At 54.4% G+C, this 19,365-nt stretch overlaps 1 protein-coding gene across 1 annotated transcript in view; it reads left to right on the forward strand.

Moving 5' to 3' along the window:
- The first annotated feature begins 303 nt into the window (after window positions 1-303).
- CALN1 (calneuron 1) overlaps window positions 304-19,365 on the forward strand; it is a 150,204-nt gene continuing 131,142 nt past the window's right edge. The window contains exons 1-2 of the mRNA XM_053961194.1: window positions 304-497; window positions 19,162-19,360. Coding sequence (XP_053817169.1) covers window positions 19,235-19,360 — 126 coding nt within the window. The 5' untranslated portion in view covers window positions 304-497; window positions 19,162-19,234. The remainder of the gene's footprint in view (window positions 498-19,161; window positions 19,361-19,365) is intronic.

Below are 19,365 nucleotides of genomic sequence, written 5' to 3' on the forward strand. Positions count from 1 at the left end.
GGACACGATTCTCCTCCTCCCACTTCTCTGGAGCACTGGTAGAACACAAACTTTGCTTCGGGCTGCCCTCGCCCACCCTGCTGCCTGTGGGATCCCCTCTCACCACGCACCGTGCCTGCTGGAGGGAGCCTTGGTTTCCAGCTTGCTGCTGCTGCCAGCGCGGCTCCCGGTGCTGCCGGATCCGGCCCCGCGGGCTGCCAGGATGCCCCCGACGGGCGGCAGGAGGATGCTGGCGCTGGCAGGCCCGGGCGGCAGCGCGGCGCTCCGGGGGCAGCAGCAGTGCCAAATTGGGGTTCTAGCCCTTTAAATCCGATCCGGTACTGCAAAAAAAGGACGAGCGAGCAGGAGAGAGCCTTCAGACTCTTTTAATTAAAGCTTGTACCATATTCTGTATTCCCAAGTCGCGGCAGCCGCCCGCGCTTCCCCAGGACACCTCAGCTCTGTCTCCGGCACGGCATGGACGGGCACCGCGGCTCACCGGGCACCGGCGGCTGGAGGTACGCGCGGGGGGACGGGGCTGCGGGCACGGCTTCTCCCCGCTCCCGGCTGGCAGCTGGGAGCATCCCCCTGCTTTTCCCATGTGTTTTCCTTTGCCGGGGAGAAAGTCTCACGCGTGGCTGTGGCTCACGCGGGGCCGGTGGCAGGAGGAGCCCTCCCACCGCGCACCTGGGGCCCGGGGCTGCCTGTCCTGCCACCTCCGCTCCCTTCCCTCTCCTTTCCTTCCCTTTTAAATCATTGAGTGCATGACCCAGAGTTGTGGCTTTTTCCCCCTCGCTGCTTAAATCCCGGAGCTGCCGTTCAGCAGAAGATAAGTTGGGATGCCTGGCCCATAAATCACGGCAGAAGTTGGTCCCCGCCGCGCTGCCGCCGCTCGGCTCCTCTCGTCCCCCCGTCTCTCCCAGGTTAGGGGAGTTTTGCCACATCCTTCCATGCGCATTGCACTCGCAATGCAGAGCAGTTCTGGAGAGCCTCGCGGAGCGAATCCCGGGTTATTGGGAACGACAGCGTTGTTTGCACGCCGGAGTCTCCTCTCCCCAGCACTGTCACCCACCCCAGCCTTAGCTGGGCTGATAAATCGCCCTTCAGCAGGAGCCCTGTGCCCAGAGAACATTTAACTGTGAACTGCCCCACTCAGCCAGTGATTTTCCTCTCCCCCTCTCCTCCTTAACAGAGTGATTCTCTGTTTATTTTTCCACGCAACGTGGCTTTTTCCTTCAATTATGGATTGTCATTCCTTCATCCCCGTTTCAGGTGGGTGCATCCTTAAGGTGCCCTGACTGTGATGAGAGCCTGTTTGAGTCTTTGCAGCCGGGTCCCAGGTGAGGCTGGGTCCTTGGGAGCCTCTCTCCCTCCGCGATCCATGCAGGAGAGAGGCTGTGCCAGCAAACATTTATCCTGGTGCCTATTGGAGGTTAATAACACTTTTGACAAATAGCAGCCTCCTCGAGGCTTGAAATAGGATTGGAAAAGCAGCCACTAATCTCCTTGAGATGTGCTCGATGGTGGCCACCTCTCAGGAAATCAGGAGAGGAGCTGTTTATGTTCTGTGTGTTGAGGCGTTAGCACAGCAAAAAAAAAAAAAAAAAAAAAAAAAAAAAAAAAAAAAAAAAACCAACAAAAAAACCGCTTTTCTTAATCCACTGGGAAAAACTATGCCTCACCTTCACCTCCCAGTGTGGAGGGCTTGGGGAGGGAATCCTGTGAGCTCAGCATGGCCCAAAGCCCACAGGACCATGAGGCTGCACAGCTGGGTCAGGAAAATGGGGGTTTTTCTCCTCACCAATGGTGTTTGCCATCAACGAGGGAGAGACGGGACGGGGAACTTGGAAGTGAGCAGGGAGAGCAGAGCCGTGGGTCAGAGAATGAGCATCTGAGCAGCAGCACCTGCAGGGATCAGGTGGTTTGTGGGCAGCAAAACACTTTGCCTTGGACAGTGAAGGAGTGAAACTTGGAGAGGAGGGGGCACAGAGCCTGAAAGGAAAAGCAGAGGTGCCAGGACACAGGGAAATCCACGGCACGGCTCCGTGCTGAACTCATGGAATGCGGGGCAGTGCAGGCAGAGGGATGCTGGGCACCCCAGGGCTTTGGGATTATTGGTTTTCCCTGCTTTCCTCAGCAGCTCTCACCCCTTGGTAGTGCTTTAGCCATCTGTGACTTTGGCGACATTAGGAAGGAGCTGTGACGGAGAGGTGGGATAATGGCTCCATTGTTCCCAGCTCCAAGGGAAGAAAATGACCTGGCAAGGAAACCTGAAAGCACCTGAAAGTTAAAAAGCCCTGTTCCCATGGTCTGAGCAGGGCTGCAGGCAAGCTCTTCTCGGGTGAGGCCCCTGGAACCTGTTCCTTCCACCCTGCAGAACTGGAGAACACCGAGCAGGGTTTGCAAACCACCAAAAAATAAAAGCAACATGTTGAAAGATGAAAAAAATGTGCATCTTTTTTCAGCAAAGCAGCTCAAGCACACGGAGGGTGGGGAGTAATTATTTATAGTGCCATCAGCAGAAATAATAGAATGAATTGAAGGGCTGAAAAGTTTTGCTGACTCTCAGGGAATGCGTCCTGGCACGGACGGATCATTCCTGGGCCCAGCCCTTCGTATCTCCAGTGCTCCCAAGAGCAGCCTGGAGACACAGCAGAGCCTGGGATCCAGGGAGAGCAGCTGGGAGCTGATCCCAGTGGGAGGATGGAGCTTCCGTGGCAGCTCCCACCTCCCTCCCGAGCCTCCTATGCTGCCCGAGCCCAGAGCTGTGTCCCACTGGATGCCTGAGCACGGGAGGAGCAGCGCACTGCGAGGGGAAGGGCTGGGTGCCCAGGTTTGGCTTTTCCATTTCATTCTGGGAACACTGAGATTCGGAAGGGAGGTGAGGGGATGTTTTTGAGATCAACAATTAGTGTGATCTGCTGTTTTGTGCTCTGTAATTGAGCTCAGAGTGCAGGGTTTCAGTCACTCCTGAACCTGGGCGTTGGGAGGACTGGCAGGCACGGGCAGGGAACTGCTCAACTGGAATCTATCGCTCATGTTAAAGGTAACCTGCACCAGGGTTTCTTTTCTAAAGGGAGATAATTGAGTTTGAACTCCTCTTTGTGGGGATTTTCATTGGCATTTCCCCCCTTTTCTTCACCCAGGAATGGTGAGGTGTGCCAAGCTCATCCCTCCCCATCCGGGCTGATGTTGGAGGTGGCCACTGAGGCTGATGCAGGTGGGAAGGGTGAAGTTGAATCCTGATTGAGCAGCAGGCTCTGAGCAAGTGTAGCAGAGCGCCAGCATTCCCCAGGGACAGGCTGGACTCTGTGGGACAGGCTCTGAGCAGCCCCAGAACCCTTTCCTTCCCCAGGCTTCGTGATAGCACCACCAGGGACCTTCCCCAGGTGGGCACAAAGGGCTGAGTTTAAAGGTCCCACCGGGTCTTTTGCTCCATCTTGCCCTGCCTGTCCATCTCCAACCAGCTGAGATTTTTCTGCTCCGAACTAGAGCTGAATTTCTGAGGAAAAGGTAGAAAAATAATTCTCTTTTTATTGTTGGCAATAACCTTTCCTACCTCCTTGACTCTGTAGAGTGGAAAAAGCCCAGGAACAGAAGGCAGAACTCTCGTTTCTGCTTTCCCTTTGCCAGTCACCTTTAAACAAAGGGAACCCAGCAGGATGTCTGGAGCAGGAAGGGACCAACATGGATCTGGCAGAGATAAAACCTAAATTTACTACTTCGAGCTGCTAGAATCTAATAGATTCTTCTATTTAGAGCAAGGGATGTTTGTCAAGCCCATTCTCCAACACTGGCAGGGTATTACAGTTGGAATTAATCTGATAAATTAAAAGCAGTCTGAAATGGTAAAAATGCAGCATATGAGTGAAATTGCATGGTTATTGAGGGAAATGCTTGAGGGACAGACACCAGCACAGTGTGTCAGGCTGGGGGTGGCAGAGCCATGGCCAGGGGATGGCAGGATCCAGACATGGACCTGCAGGGATGGATCATCCTGATCGTGGTCATCTGTTGTGCTCATCCGGGTGGCTTGGCTGGGCTCGGGTGGCATTTCAGGTTCATCCACCTCACACTCTGCTCTTGTCTGATGTTTTCATCCCTTTTTTCCCCTTCTTTGGGTCATGTTTTAGCCTTTTGAGCAGAAGCCACTGCCAGGGCATTATTTTAAGCCCCCAGTTGAATGGAAGGAGGTGAGAGGCTGCCTAGACAATGCAAACCTTGTGTTCCATGGTCACCCAGAGACTGCCAGAAATCCATGTCTGCTGGAGGCTGGTCTTTAAATAGAGTTAAATCGTGGTGGGAGCCCTGGGGATCCTGGAGAGCAGATTTTCAAGAAAGTCATGTACAGATGTTGCCCAGTTTAATGCAGGTTTCACCCTTTAAATCCTCTTGTGCTCAGAACTGACTGACTCTGGGTCGCTCCTGGCTTCAGCCAAAGCCTGGACTCCAGTCTGAGACCTGCCCAAGCACTCTGGGAGTCTCAGGCACTGTTTCAAAAGGGATTAATAAACCCTCAGGAGCTGCTGATGCTTCACTGGGAGTTGGCGGGAGGCCCCTGCTGATTTTGGAAAGGTTTCTCCTGGAGGCTCCACTGCAGGAGCAAAGGGAGGAAGGGGCTGGCACCCCCAGAGCTGCAGATGAAACAGGAACCTATTCAGAGTGTGCTTTTATTTTTGCTGCCTCATAAATCCACGGTGGCAAAGCAGCCTACGGAGCTGGGAAGGGATTAACTTGGGAAGAGTGAAGGTCTCCCAGGGGTTAAGCACAAGAAAGCTGCTGGTTCTCAAGAACAGGGAGCTGCCGAGGAGCTGCTGCTGTTGTGGAGGAGTCACCCGGCCTGGCTGCCCCAGGGATGTTTGTGGCTTGTAAGGATCTGCAACCCCCCTGACACCTCAGCTGGCTCCAGGCCTGGGGCTGTGCAGGAGACAGTGGGAGAGTGTCACAGAATCCTGGAACGCCAGGCTGGAAGGGAGCCCCGAGGGTCACTGGTGCCACCTCCCTGCTCAGGCAGGGCCATCCCAGAGCACAGGGCACAGCACTGTGTGCACAGGGCTCTGGAGTATCCCCGCCCAGGGAGACTCCAGCCCCTCCCTGGGCAGCCTGTTCAGGGCTGGGCACTGCCCAGGGCAGCAGTTCTGCCTCCTGGGCAGGGGCAGTTCCTGGGCTCAGGCCCTGCCCATGGCTCTGGTGCCACTGCTGGGCCCCGGAGCAGAGCCTGGGCCCTGCTCTGCCCTCCCTGCACACAGGGACAGCCAGGCCTGAGGGCCCCTCTCAGCTGGGGCTCCTCTCCAGGCTGAGCAGCCCCAGCTCCCTCAGCCTTTCCTGGGCACAGAGATGCTCCAGGCCCTCCTCATCCTCACAGCCTGAGCTGGCCTGGCTCCAGGAGCTCCTGTCCCTGCTGTGCTGAGGATCCAGGGCTGGACTCAGCACCCCAGAGGTGCCCCCAGGGCTGGGCAGGCGGGCAGGATCCCTCCCTGACCCTCTGGCAAAGTGGCAGCAGGGGCAGGGATCCACTGTCAATGGTGGCTCCTGGGAAGGGCAAAGTTCCTCTGTCCTGGTGACGGACAGGAGGGTGTTATGACATGTGACTGTCACACGTGTTAACTGCTGTCACGTGGAGCTGTGACAGTGCCAAGCAGCTTCTGTTGGGTGGCACTGTCCCCTGGCACCACAGTCCATGCAGAGCTGTGTTGCTTTGGTAAGTTCCTCTCAATGAGTTCACATGCAAAATTCCATTTTCTGGAACAAAAGGTGCAGATCACAGAGCTGTTGTAATGCAAATAACACCAGTGGGATTAATCCCAACCCCCCCCCCCCCAAAAAAAAAAAAAAAAAAAAAAAAAAAAAAAAAAAAAAAAACCAGAGAAAAGCCTGAGGGGGCAGGATCCCATTCAGCTGCACCCTGGCACAGCAGGAGTCCCACTGCTCCCACCCCATGGAGCCCACAGCTGTTCCAAGTTCCTGATGAATACTCAGTGGAAAAGAGATCCAGGCAGTTTGGATAATCCATAGAAACAAGCTGGAAGAGTGGATGGTATCTTTTCTCCATGAGGTTGTTCTGTGGATGGAAGGTGCAGTTTTGTCCCGTGACCTGACTGAAACAATAGTGCTCTCTTTGGGGTACTTGGTAAATATCCTGTTCCCTCCTGGAACAGAAGCTGTAAAAGGGGCTTTCTCTGGGATACAGGAAGGAGATGGATCTGTGGAAAATGCTGTCCCTGCTCTTTCCAGCCGAGCTGAACCATGTGGAAGGGTGGGTGATGAGGTGAAAAGGGCTTATTCCTGTTCTGGCACTAAAGGCAAGGGGGCTCTACCTGGGGTCTCATTTAATGCTTGAGAAAACCACTGCAGCTCCAGAGAGACTGGGAGCAGCCAGAGGCTCCAGGAAACCCTGGAGAGCCCTGCTGGTCCCTGTTTCAGCCCTGTGCTCTGCACAGGCCAGCAGAGCTGGCTCTGGATCCGAGCGGGGCCCCCCAGATGGCTCCAGGGTCAGGAGCCAAGTGTCAAAGCCACTGCTGGGGGCAGTGAAGGCATCCCTGCCTGGGCAGGGGGGGACTGAGACAGGCTCCTCCAACCCAAACCAGTCTGGGATCCGTGAGAAGCCTTGGCAATCCTGTGATGCTTGTCTGGAGGTGCAGGCTGGATGAGTGGAGATGCTGTGTCCGTGTACATCCATGGACAGGGGGACAGGAGTGCCTTGGGGGCACAGAGGGGACCTCGGTGCCAGCCACGGGCACTGGGCCTGTGGGCATCCTTGTGCTGCTGCTCTGGCTCAGCAGCTCTGTGAGCCTGGAGCCCCAGAGGCCAGAGGGGATTGCTCTGGACTGACAGGCCAGCTCTTGAGGGCAGGGAAGGGGTGACCATGGCAGCTGCAGGCAGAAGGGGCAGGAAGGGAAGGGGAGGGGGAGGCTGGGGAGGTTCCCTGGGCTTTCCCAGCGGTTCCAGAGAAGCTTTGCAGTGGGCTTGTAAGGAAACACAAGGTTCCCCATGGCCTTGTCCTAAGGACTGTCCTCTGTGGGCACCCTGTTCGTGTGTTCTCGTGTGCCTCTGGAGAGAAAACACCAAAATGAGGTCGGTTTATAAAAATTAATGGCAGGGTGAGAGAGGCAGCTGTGGGGGGAGTCCAGACCTGGCAGCCCCTGGTGCGGGGCTCCAGCCCCTGGCAGGGCTGCAGAGCAGAGTGGGATGGAGAGCATCCTTTGCATGGGTGTTTGTACAGCACAGCAGGCTCTGGTCCGACAGCAGAGCCCAGAACTCCCTCTGGGACCTGGAGAAACCAGTCTGCTGTTACACTGACATGAACAGTCTGCCAGGTGCCTTCCCTCCTCCCTCCCTGCCACCCCTCAGGCCACTACCCCAGGCAAGCTCATCAAGGTCCCTTAAAGCTATTAGGTTTTGGTGATGCCATGCCTGAGATTCACCCTAAAGGGTTTGAAAGAACAGATTAGCTGAGTTTAAGAGTGAATTATGAAGAGAACCTGTTCTGTGCAAAGCACAGGGTCACCAGTGATGATTCACTGGGCTTCTTCTTGACCATTAGTTAAACACTTTATGTCCAAACTGTGATCCACATAAAATTGCTGGAACATTTCTTGCAGCTCTCAGTGTCCAGCAGCTCCAGGAGGAAATATTTGCTTTTCTGGCAGTAGGAAAAAAGCTGCAGAGACTCGGGGCATTGGTATTGGAGCTGCATCCTTGGGACTCTCTCTCTAGCGAGGACAAATTCCCCTCTCAACTCATCTCTTGAAGAAGGGCAAGTGCAGCCCATTCCTCCTCCAACTTCCCAGCTCTTCTCAACCCCTGCTGAAAACTTCCTGAGCTGAAGGCTGTCTGTCACTTTCAATGCATTATTTTATTCATCTTTTGAGCACTTGATGTCTTCCAGGAAAAATTCAACAACATAATTGGGCACGATTTGCAAAAACACTTCCTCTACCTTTTTCTTTTTTTGAAACCATTTCTTGATAATTTCCTTGTGTATCTCTTATGTCTGGTGCTGTGAGAAACAGCAAGTGTTTGTTCTCTATTGCCTTTGCTCCGTGATTTTGAGGATGTGATAAAACTCTGGTTTAAATAAGTGTTTCCTGCATCCCTTTCAAGCATCTCTTTGCCAGGCTGAAGGGCCCTGACTTGTCAATCTGTTTCTGTGCAGAATTCACTCTCTGCCTCTGTCCAAGCTCCTTTCCCTCCTCTCACTCTTCCTCGTTCTGTTATCTCCCTTCCCGAGTGCTCCGAGCAGGGATTTGCTCATCCTGCAGGTGCACAGCAGAGCCAGGCAGCAGCACAGTTCCAATTTGTTCTGTTTCTCTGACAGAAATCTCTCATGTCGGATTTTCCTGTGGCTCTTTCCAAAAGCAGCCTCCACATCCCCCCAGTGACTCCTTCCTGGCCAGCAAGGCTGAGTCCAGAGCTCAGCATTTGGTGGGGAGACCATGGGACTTTTTCTCCTGAGCAGGATTTGGCTCTGAAATTCAGCTCTTTAGACCTCAGACGCTGGATTTTGTAAGATTTTTGTGCAGCTGTTGCACCAGTTCAGGGTTTGCTCATCCTGCTTGACTCTGTGCTATTAAGGAAAGTTGTCACTGCACTCACACACCTCCAGTCCCCAGGTAATTTCCCCGTCACTGAGTCTATTTTACAGGGCTCTCTGGGGCTGCAGTGGGAAGTTGTTTCCATTATGAAAACTGACTGTTCATCTTTGTTTCTGCCTCCTTTTCCCATCTCCTCTGGAATTAAAAGGAATGCAAACAATTCCCAGGCCCTTTCAGCCTCTCCTGAGCTGTGCTGGGTGCTCACCCATCCTCCACAACCCCCTGCCAGAATTCCTTCCCCTTCTGCTTCTGACCAGGCTGTGGTGTCACCTTTTGCAAGTTGTTGTTCAGACCCCTTTTTGGCCGACCCCACTGCTCCTGTCAGAGCAGTTTGTCACAGCCAGGGATCTCTTTCCTCCCTGGATACACTTTGAGCAGTGCCTTTTAACTCCCCTGCTCTGCTGGGTTGCTGCACAACCTTTTTTCCTTTTACCTCTGGTTGTTTTATCAGTCTGTGATTATTCCAGGTTTGCAATAGAGAGTTTAAAGCAGTTATTTTAATCCTTTAACTTCTCCTTTTTTATTTCTATTCGAGCAGCTTCTCAATTTTTTAATGTTATATAATTTTTTAATTATATAACAATCGGTATAGTGTGTGTTTCTACATATACACCTTTTTCTAATTAATATAAAATTTATGTATTTACCACAATACATATATATATAGTCAGGTGTATATACACACACACACACACATATATATATATATACACACACATACATATATATATATATATATATATGTGTATGTCTACATATATATAAATACATGGTGCATTCATATTTGCAGTTATAGGAACAATTCTGACACCTTGGATTGTTCCTGGCTATCTCAGAGCCAGAGTTTGTTTTCTGCTTCCAGAATTGATGTTTTTCCATCCAACAGTACTTTATCGTTCCCCAGCTCTGCCAAGGCCAGTGCTGCCCCATGTCCCCAAGTGCCACATACCCATGTGGGTTAAACCCCCAGGGCAGGGGATCCAGCAGCGGGGCAGAAGCTGGGATGGGGTGCCTGGAGGCAGCTCCCTGCTCCTTTGGAAGGAAGGGCTTGAGCCAAGGCTTTTCCCTGCACTGGAGTCACCTCCCAGCTCCCAGCGTGTCTTTGGGGGCTTTGCCCTGTGTCAATCACCGATCCTCACTGAACGTGGAGAAACCCCAATTTCCTGCCTGTTTTTCCCTGTGGGATGAGATGTGTGAGCTCTGCTCTGCCCTAGCGATGTTCGGGCATTTCCTGGGCTGGAGCTGGAGCAGCTCCTGAGCTCTGAGCACTGAAGCTCCAGCCCTGCTCTCTGCTGTGCCCAGTCCCTACCTGACCCTCGGGCACGGGTGCCCTCCTCCCCGTCAAGTGGCTGCACCTCGAGTGGCTCAGAGCTGCCCAGGGCCACCTCCTCCTCCTCCCTGGGCAGTTGTGCCAGGGCTTGACCACCTTTCCAGGAAGGAATTTCCCTAAAATCCACCCTGAGCCTCCCCTGGCCCAGCCTGAGGCCGTTCCCTCTCCTCCTGTCCCTGTTCCCTGGCAGCAGAGCCCGACCCCCCCGGCTGTCCCCTCCTGTCAGGAGCTGTGCAGAGCCACAAGGTCCCCCCTGAGCCTCCTTTTCTCCAGGCTGAGCTCCTTTCCAGCTGCCTCAGCTGCTCCTGGGGCTCCAGCCCCTTTCCAGCTCCATTCCCTGCCCTGGAAACGCTCCAACCCCTCAGGGTCTGCATTGTCCTCAGGGGCCCAGGGCTGACCCCAGATTTGAATTTTGGCCCCACCAATATTGAGTGAAGTAATAATTAACCATCACCACTCGCCCATTGATGGCAATTTCAAACCCCTTTTCATTTTGAAGTCACTCCTGCATTGCTGTGACAGTGGTCAAATGAGAGGTGGCAGGACTATTCGAGCAGGCCTAAATTAAGTAATAATTGAAATGTTTGAAGGAAAATGAGAATGGTTGTCAGGGTCAGCCTGAAATATGTCTTGCTAGCAGCTTGCAGAAGAATTCTCATGAAAATTGCAGTGCTGTATGAGCCATGATTGGCTTTTATTTCAAAATAAATAAGTTCAACAGGAGAGAAAGGGGGAGGACACACAAAAGCACCGTTCATAAGATGTATAATCAAATTAAAACTTTTGCACATTGATATTGCACGAGGTAAAGCTTCAGAGTTTAAATACAGAATAGATTTTGTTTACCAAAACCCCAGAATGCTTGAAAGCACATTGGACTAATTTATGGGTCCCATGCTTTATGGAGTATTTATTTAATTTGGGAAAATGAGGCCCCTTTTGATAAGCAATAGCTCAAAGTGCTGCTGAAGAACAACAGCAGCAAAGAAGAAGTTATCTTAGAGATCTCAAGAGCTGCCAGCCCAGTCCTGGTTTAGAAAAACATGTAAATTCAAGTGCAGTGACTTCAGTCAATGGCACAGAGCACACACTGAGGTGCAGAGACTGTGTCCCTTTTTCTTACAAATCCTTACACTTGCTTTCCTCAGCCAGGAAAAGGAGTTCCTGATTTCCTCAGGAGCACCAAGAGCTTTGTGCTGTAACAGCCCTGGATCACTGAAATCACCTGGCACTCGTGCTCTGGGCTGGGGACAAGGTGGGCCTTGGGCACTGGTCACACCGGATGGGCTTGGAGTTCTGTCCAACCTCAGAGACTCCATAAATGAGGTTCTGTAGCACAGGGCCACTTTCAGAGGATCACTCTGAGATGGCAGGAGAGGTGACAATGTTTTAGGTATTCACCATCTGAATCCCAGTGCTTCCCTTGTTTCAAAGGCTGGGATCAAGCCTTGGTGCTGTCAGAGCCCTGGGGGCAGTGACCCTGTCCTGGGGCCACCCAGGAGGGATTGTCCTGCTCTGCTCTGGGCTGGGCCAGCCTCATCTCGAATGCTATGTGATGTTTGGGGCACCACAATGTAGGAAAGCCATGAATCCATTAAGGAAAGCCATGAATCCAACAGGAAGCATCCAAAGGAGGCCAGGAAGAAAATGAATGGCCTTGAGAGGAAGAGGAGCAGCTGAGGGCACTGGAATGTTCAGCTGGAGGAGACTGAGGGGAGACTCATCACGGTTCCATCGTCCTCATGAGGGGCAGAGGAGGGGCAGACACTGATCTCTGCTCTGTGGGACAGGGACAGGGATAGGAACAGCTGGAGCTGTGCCAGGGCAGGCTCAGGCTGGAGATTAGGAAAGGCTCTTCTCCCAGAGGGTGCTGGGCACTGCCCAGGCTGCCCAGGGAATGGGCACGGCCCCGAGGCTGCCAGAGCTCCAGGAGCTCCAGGGATGCCCAGGCTGGGATTGTTGGGGTGTCTGTGCAGGGCCAGGAGCTGGACTGGATGATCCCTGGGGGTCCCTTCCAGCACAGGACATTCTGTGATTCTGTGATGCCCTGAGCGTCCTCACCTGGGTCTCACCCACACCCTGCCCAGGGAGCCCATTTCAGCCCAGCCTCCTGCAGGTACCTTTGTTCCCACTCTGTCTCCTGGCTGCACCTCCACTGCAGCTTTGTTTTCATCTGCTCCTGGCCAAGCTTTTTGGGTAGAGCTCGGGTGGAATCTCTCCCTTTTCCAGAGTGTCACCAGCACTCAGCTCTGCTCACGGAGTTCAGAGCCTGCAGGAACCTCGGGGAGAGCTCTCCCTGCTCTGGGACCACCTTGGGCACTGCTTTGGTCATTCCCACCATGCAGCAGATCCCCCTCTGCCCTCCTTAGCTGACATTGCAGCCTGGAATCTCTCCTGCTGGCTCAGTGCCACCATGAAGAGCAGGAGCGTGGGTTGGGGATGAGCTTGGCTTCCCTGCTGGAATTTCCAGGAGCTGATGCTGCAGCCAGGAGCAGGATGTGGAGGTGGGATGGAGGAGGCCTCCTTGGCTGGCTGAGCACATCCGTGCCCTCACACTGCTGCTGAAGCCCAGCTGCAGCCCGGGCATCTCTGAGAGCCCAAAGCCTGGTATGCACCTCCCCTGGCCCAGGGGCTGCAGCTCTGAGTCAGAACAGCTCTGCCATTCCCCAGGGCAGCTCTGCCATTCCAGAGCAGCTCTGCCTTTCCCCAGAGCAGCTCTGCCATTCCAGAGCAGCTCTGCCTTTCCCCAGGGCAGCTCTGCCATTCCAGAGCAGCTCTGCCATTCCCCAGGGCAGCTCTGCCATTCCAGAGCAGCTCTGCCATTCCACACTGATTTCCCTGCTATCCAGCCTGGCCATGCTCACCAACACCTGCTGCAGCCTGGCTTAGAGCCAGGCCTGCCGGGTTTGGACCTAAACCCTGTTCCTCTTTGGTTCTGCTCGTGCTCCATTCCTGGCTGGGGCTTTGAGGCCAGGAGCCTCTCACTCTGCACAAACTGGTGCTTCCATCTTCACAGCAGAAGCATTTCCAGGGAATTTGCTGCAGCACACAGCAATTATGTGATGGAAGTTGGGGGAAAGGGAGCAGGAATAATTTTTGCAAGTTCGGCCAACAAAGTCTTGTTCATTTTTGTTGTTGTTTTTTTCTTTCCCATACCTTGGCAAGACTCTTTCCTGTTTTTCTTTCATTCCATGGCAAATGCACAATAGGAACAAGAGGTCGATCACTCGGAATTGTCAATTTATAATTTTTCTGACGTTGCCAGTTGCTTTTTCTGAAGACTATAAGCAGTGTGTGAAGCTCTTGTTGGGTAACAGACATAATTGGATGATTTCTAAATTTCCAAGAGCTTTTAGGTAGTCAGCACACTCCTTCCCTAATATTCTGTGGCTCTGTTTTTGTGCTAATAAACTGAATTGTTTAAGTCAAATTGACCCCAGAACTGCCACCCTGCAGATTTTGGGAACAGGATATAAAGGCAAAAAATAGCAGCTGGAATGAAAGTTTCTGTGAAAGAATCCCAGGATGTCAAAAATAGTATTTTTGTCCAAATCCTTCCAGCAAAGCTAAGAGGATCAGCCCAGGTACAGGAGAAAGAATAAGAAATTATTGTTACAGATCCAGGAAGTCAGATAAGCATGGCTTGGTGAACAGGGAAAATATGCTTGTAAAAGTAAAAATGTGTGAACTTTCAGCTGGGTGGGGATGAAAAAGGTGGCTACAGGGAGGGAAAAAACAAAGATTTGAGTCAAATTCTGCAGAAGTTGACACCTCCTTTCCTCTGCCAAAATGGTCCATCCTGGTTTGGGTCAGGAAGGAGTTTGGGAGCAGCAGAAGCAGATTGGATTTGGTGATTTCAGATTTAGAGGAATTGTTCACATATTTTTTTTTGTTTACCAGATCATTTTAGTTTGCATGGGAAGCTCTCCAGTGGGAAGAGTGGAGAGCTGAGCCCAGCCCTGGGCTGGGAACAACCAAGGCAGCAGGGTCTGGAGATTCCTGGATAAACCCCAATCCCAGCCCAACTCCAGGCTCTGTCCATGCTCCCCTTCCCAGGTCTCCCAGGCACAGTCTGCGTCCCGTGGTTCTTGACCACGCGGAAATTGCAATTTGCAGTCCCAAGGCTCAGCTTTGGTGCAGCAGGGGGGCAGAAGCTGGGATGGGGTGCCTGGAGGCAGCTCCCTGCTCCTTTGGAAGGAAGGGCTTGAGCCAAGGCTTTTCCCTGCACTGGAGTCACCTCCCAGCTCCCAGCGTGTCTTTGGGGGCTTTGCCCTGTGTCAATCACCGATCCTCACTGAACGTGGAGAAACCCCAATTTCCTGCCTGTTTTTCCCTGTGGGATGAGATGTGTGAGCTCTGCTCTGCCCTAGCGATGTTCGGGCATTTCCTGGGCTGGAGCTGGAGCAGCTCCTGAGCTCTGAGCACTGAAGCTCCAGCCCTGCTCTCTGCTGTGCCCAGTCCCTACCTGACCCTCGGGCACGGGTGCCCTCCTCCCCGTCAAGTGGCTGCACCCCGAGTGGCTCAGAGCTGCCCAGGGCCACCTCCTCCTCCTCCCTGCAGGCACCGCTGGGCTCCGGTGGCCTCACCCCTTCTGGGCAGATTTTCCGGGCTTTTATCGACTGCCAGGAAATGAGGAGGTTCTCCCCAGCCCCCATCGTTTGTCAGGTTTGGGTTTTCTGTGCTGGATTAAAGCCACAGAGGGATTTGGGACTGAGTCAAGATGAACTTCGTGTTCTGCAGAGACCATCAGAGAGTGAGGAGATCATTTGTATGATCCATTAATGCATCCCTGCATGGGCTGGAGGTGGCTGGGGGGCTTTGCCTCTCCTTTGCTTGATGTGAGCTGTGCTTGTGTGTCTCAAAAATATCTTGTCCACGCCTGTGTGTCCCAGCTACAGCCTCACCTTTAGCTATTGCCCAGCCCAAATCCCACCTGGAAACACCAGGGAGCATCCAAGGCACCATTCTGGGGTGGAGAGGAGTGCTCGTGGAACTGCCCTTCCACCCCACAGGAACAGAGCCACAGGCGACCTTCCCAAATTCTGCCCAAGTGCCAAGGGCCTTCCCTCAGCCTGTTCCTCGAGTGAGAGGGCAGCTCAGGCATTCAGGATTAAATCCCACCATGGAAGTGCCTGCAAGCCCTGTTGGACATCTTGGAAGTGACTGGGTGACCTGCTAATGGAAGTGTTTTGGGACGAAGGGTGCAATGATCCACTGTCTCCCTCCCCTCCTCTCTGCACTTCCCCAACCCTCTGTCATATCTGTGACCCTCTCCACCATCCTCTGCCTTTCCTGGAAAGAAAAATGAGATGTGAAAGGAAAGAGGCACTGGGGGAATGTGGGAATGCAGCTGTCTCAGCATCAGTCCAAGCTGTGGCGTGAGGGAGCCCTGAGCCCCAGCCAGCCCTGCCCAGTACCTGCTCCCAGCCCCTTCTCCAGAGGTGAAGTCTGGAGCAGCTGCTCATTTCCATTTAAGCTGTGGGGTTTGGGCTATTAATAAGCCTGGAAAATAACCACATGTTCCCTGAATTATGTAACAGATGTTAAATTCCCTGAGATGAAGAGGTGTCAGCCTGATGGAAGAAGTGATGTGAGGACCTTTCTTTTCACTTGGAGCTGGGTTTCTCTGCCTCTGAGCAGAACTGATTCTCAGAGAAAAGAAAGCGGTGTCACCCCCGGTTTGGACAAGCCCCACCTTTGCTCCGTGCCCGTGTTTGTGCTCCTCCTGCCTCTCCCCAGCAGCACATTTTGGTGACAAGTGTCACCCGAGTGCCGTGGCGGGATGTGCTGGGATGAGCGCGGCTCCGTGAGTCACCACCGACACTGGTTCCTTCCATTGGCAGAGAGCGAGAAGGAGGAGAGGAACCCAGGGCCAGGAGCTCGCAGTGCCGGGCCAGCGAGGGGGCTGGGCGGAAAATGCCTTCCCAATTAACCCTTTCAGGGACACAGCGGCCACCGAGGTGCTGTGAGATAAGCTGGAGTGAGGACAGAGGAGGTGTCTTGGGGAGGGGGTTAAAAAGGGTCTCATTCAGTCTTCTCTTTGATAATTTATATTTTAAGGGTTGTTGTTCCTGATCTTCCCCTCTCCCAGAATGAGCACTCCTGGGGAAAGGTCCTTAGCAGTTCAGGACGGTGTTTACCCACGGTGGAGCTCTTCCTAAAATCCCTGCCGGGGCACTTGGCATAAATATTGAGGCCACACCTCGAGGATGAGGCACCTCCAGTCCTGTGTCCTGTTCTGGGCTGCTCCAAGGAAGACCCTGAGGGGCTGGAGCATGTCCAGGGAAGGGAATGGAGCTGGGGAGGGGCTGGAGCCCCAGGAGCAGCTGAGGCAGCTGGAAAGGGGCTCAGCCTGGAGAAAAGGAGGCTCAGGGGGGACCTTGTGGCTCTGCACAGCTCCTGACAGGAGGGGACAGCCAGGGGGGTCGGGCTCTGCTGCCAGGGAACAGGGACAGGAGGAGAGGGAACGGCCTCAGGCTGGGCCAGGGGAGGCTCAGGGTGGACACCAGCAGGAATTTCCCCATGGAAAGGTTGGTCAGGCACTGGCAGAGGCTGCCCAGGGAGGTTTGGAGTGCCCATCCCTGGAGGTGCCCGAGGAAGGGCTGGAGGTGGCACTCAGCACTCTGGGCTGGGGACAAGGTGGGGATGGGGCACAGCTGGGACTTCATCCAGGAGATCTTTTCCAAGCTCAGTGATCCTGGAATTGGAAGATGAAGGGGAGCTGTCAGCAGCTGCACAGAGCAGCTGAGCAGGGCCTTGGGAGAGCCGTGTCTGGGCAGGGATTGGAGACCCGGGCCCAGAGGTGCCACATTCTCTGTGGGTGGAGAAAACACAGCGAGACGGAAACCAGAGGCACGGGACAGCCACACTCCAGGAGGAGCTGCTCCCTCCCAGGGTGACTCTGCTCAGATTTAATTTCTGATCTGCTCCAGCATCTCCTGTTTCTCACCTGCTGGCAGGACAGCAGCAAGCCCCTGTTCCAGCACTGGGAACCCTCGGGAACACAACTTAGGCACAGCCAGGGACCGGGACGGGTCCTGAGGATGGGGACAGGTCCTGTGCATGGGGACAGGTCCTGAGGATGGGGACAGGTCCTGAGGATGGGAACAGGTCCTGAGGATGGGAACAGGTCCTGCTGCGGCTGTGGCCATGGCCATGTTCTGCCACCGCCACTGTTAATGACGCTGCAGGGAAGGGCCCTCCTGGATTCCTCCCTCTTTTTTCACATCCTGCACCAGGCAGGGACAGAAATGAAGGAAGTGACTTCCTGCTAAGTGTGGAATTCAGCAGGATTTAGGATGTGCAGGGAATCTCCTGAGCACAGATAGCTCGCCTGGACAGGCTGTCACAAGGCTGGATCCCCCAGGCAAAGGGTTGATTGTTAGCCACTCGGCAGTAAAAAAGAAACGTGGGGAGCAGGGGACTGGATTTTGGGTGGTTTCCCCATTTCTGCCCATTTCCCCATTTCTGCCCAGTTCCCCTTCCTCTGTCCTTCAGGAGCAGTTGAGAGCTGTGCACTCGGTGTTATTCACTGCTCACCACTGATTAATGGGCTGCTAATGGCATTACTTATTTCATTATCCAATCTGCAAGATCAGCCATTATCTAGGGAAAATGAAAGTCCATTTCTTACTGGCATTAAGTGGTTGGCTGGCAGGGTAAAGTGCAAGGTTCACATTTAGGAAGAGGAGCAAGAAGAAAATTTCTTCTCGGGAAGAAAATTTGCACTGAAAGTCATCTCCAAGTTTGTATTACCCAAAGAGTGGAGCTAAGATATCAGAGGAGACATTGCAAATCACAGAGATAAAAGAGGTAGCCCCAAACATAAGGACTGTATCAAGAAGATGCTCTCAGAGGCCTGGGATAACAGTGCTGGTAGTAATAATAATAATAATAATAATAATAATAATAATAATAATAATACATCTTGGAGGGCTGGGTCAAAGCTCAGGTGCTTGAGGTGTTGTGCAATTGCAGGCAAAGAAATTATTGCTTTCAATTCACCTTCCACAAAACGGGAGAGCGAGGCCAGCTGGCGAGTGACAGATGGGCAGGGGACAGCAGGGAGGGGACAGCAGGGAGGGGACAGCCGGGGCGCGGCCCGGGGCCCGGCAGGACCGCGGCTGGCCCGGAGCCGGTGTCAGGAAGGATAACGAGGGGCATGTGTGGGGCACCTGGGGGCACCGGGGCCAGCAATAAATAAATAGTCTGTCAGAGCACAGTGAGAGCCTGGCTGAAGGATCAGAGATTCATGGAATATCCTGAGTGGGGAGGATCCGCAAGGATCGTGAAGTGCAGCTCCTGGCCCTGCACGGGACAGTCTCTGAAGCACACCACGCGCCTGTGAGCATTGCTCCCTGCCTCACGGGTGATGTCCCTAAAGGAATGGGGACGGGCCCAGCCAGGTCCGAGCCACAGGGGGCCCTGCCATGGCCACGCTGGCCCGTCCTGGCCGCACAGGGGAAGGAGAGCTGTGCCCACGAGGAGCCCTGGCACGGCCACGCTGGGCCGTGGGAGGGGAAGGGGAGCTGTGGCCGTGGGCTGGGAGTGGCCCCAGGGCCCTGTGGGGACGGCAGGAGCTCGGTGACACGGCACAGAGGGGTTGGTCGGGCTTGGAGGGTTTGTGTGTGACGACTGGAGAGGTGACACTCGCTGAGGGGACACCCTGGGGGTGGCACCTGGCAATGAAAGGCGCTCCTCTTGTCCCGGCGCATCCCGGGAGCACGGGCTGGGGTCAGCCCTGCCCGGTGCCACCTCCTGGCACAGAACTGGGGCCGCTGCAGGGACCCCGAGCGAGGCGCTCCGGGCTGGCCCCGATGGCAGCAGGCTCCTGGCCGGGGGGCTCATGGAAGCCCACGTGGATGTGTGGAGGAACCTTTCCAGCATGTGGCCAGCGCTTCCAAGGAACGCCCGTGGAAGCTGCGGGTGTGAGCTCCCCCAGCCCCGGGCTGCAGCTGCAGCCAGCCCTGTCCTTTCTGCTCCGTGCCAGCTCTGCCTTGGCAGCACACGAGCCGCGGCTGGTGCCCCGGAGGAGCGGGGCCGTGTCCCGCAGCGCAGCGTTCCCATGGCGCTGCGCATTCCCCGCAAGCCCCGCTTTTATAGGGAACCGAACATCTGTGCCAGATGTGGCCGCTCGGTGCCGGCGCTCCTGCCGCTGGCGTCCCGCTCCCCGGCATGAATTATTGAGAGCGGGGGTTTAAATAAATGATAAAGCCTCGCCGTGCGTGCGCTGAAGTTTGTGTCGCTCCTCGCCCGCAGAGTCGCACTCCGGGCTCGCCTAGCCCCATGATGAGCTCGCCCAGCGGCCGGGCCCCGCCGACTCGTCTGCCTGATGGGGCTGATCCAGGAGCCGGCAGAGGGGCAGCCCAAGCATGAAGGTGGCCGCGGGGATGAGTCTCCCGACGAGAAGGAGGAGCCGCCGCAGCGGAGCAGGCAACCAGAGTTCCCCTCGTGGCAAGTGCT

This window comes from Vidua chalybeata, chromosome 20, assembly GCF_026979565.1.
Source record: "Vidua chalybeata isolate OUT-0048 chromosome 20, bVidCha1 merged haplotype, whole genome shotgun sequence".
NCBI lineage: Eukaryota > Metazoa > Chordata > Aves > Passeriformes > Viduidae > Vidua > Vidua chalybeata.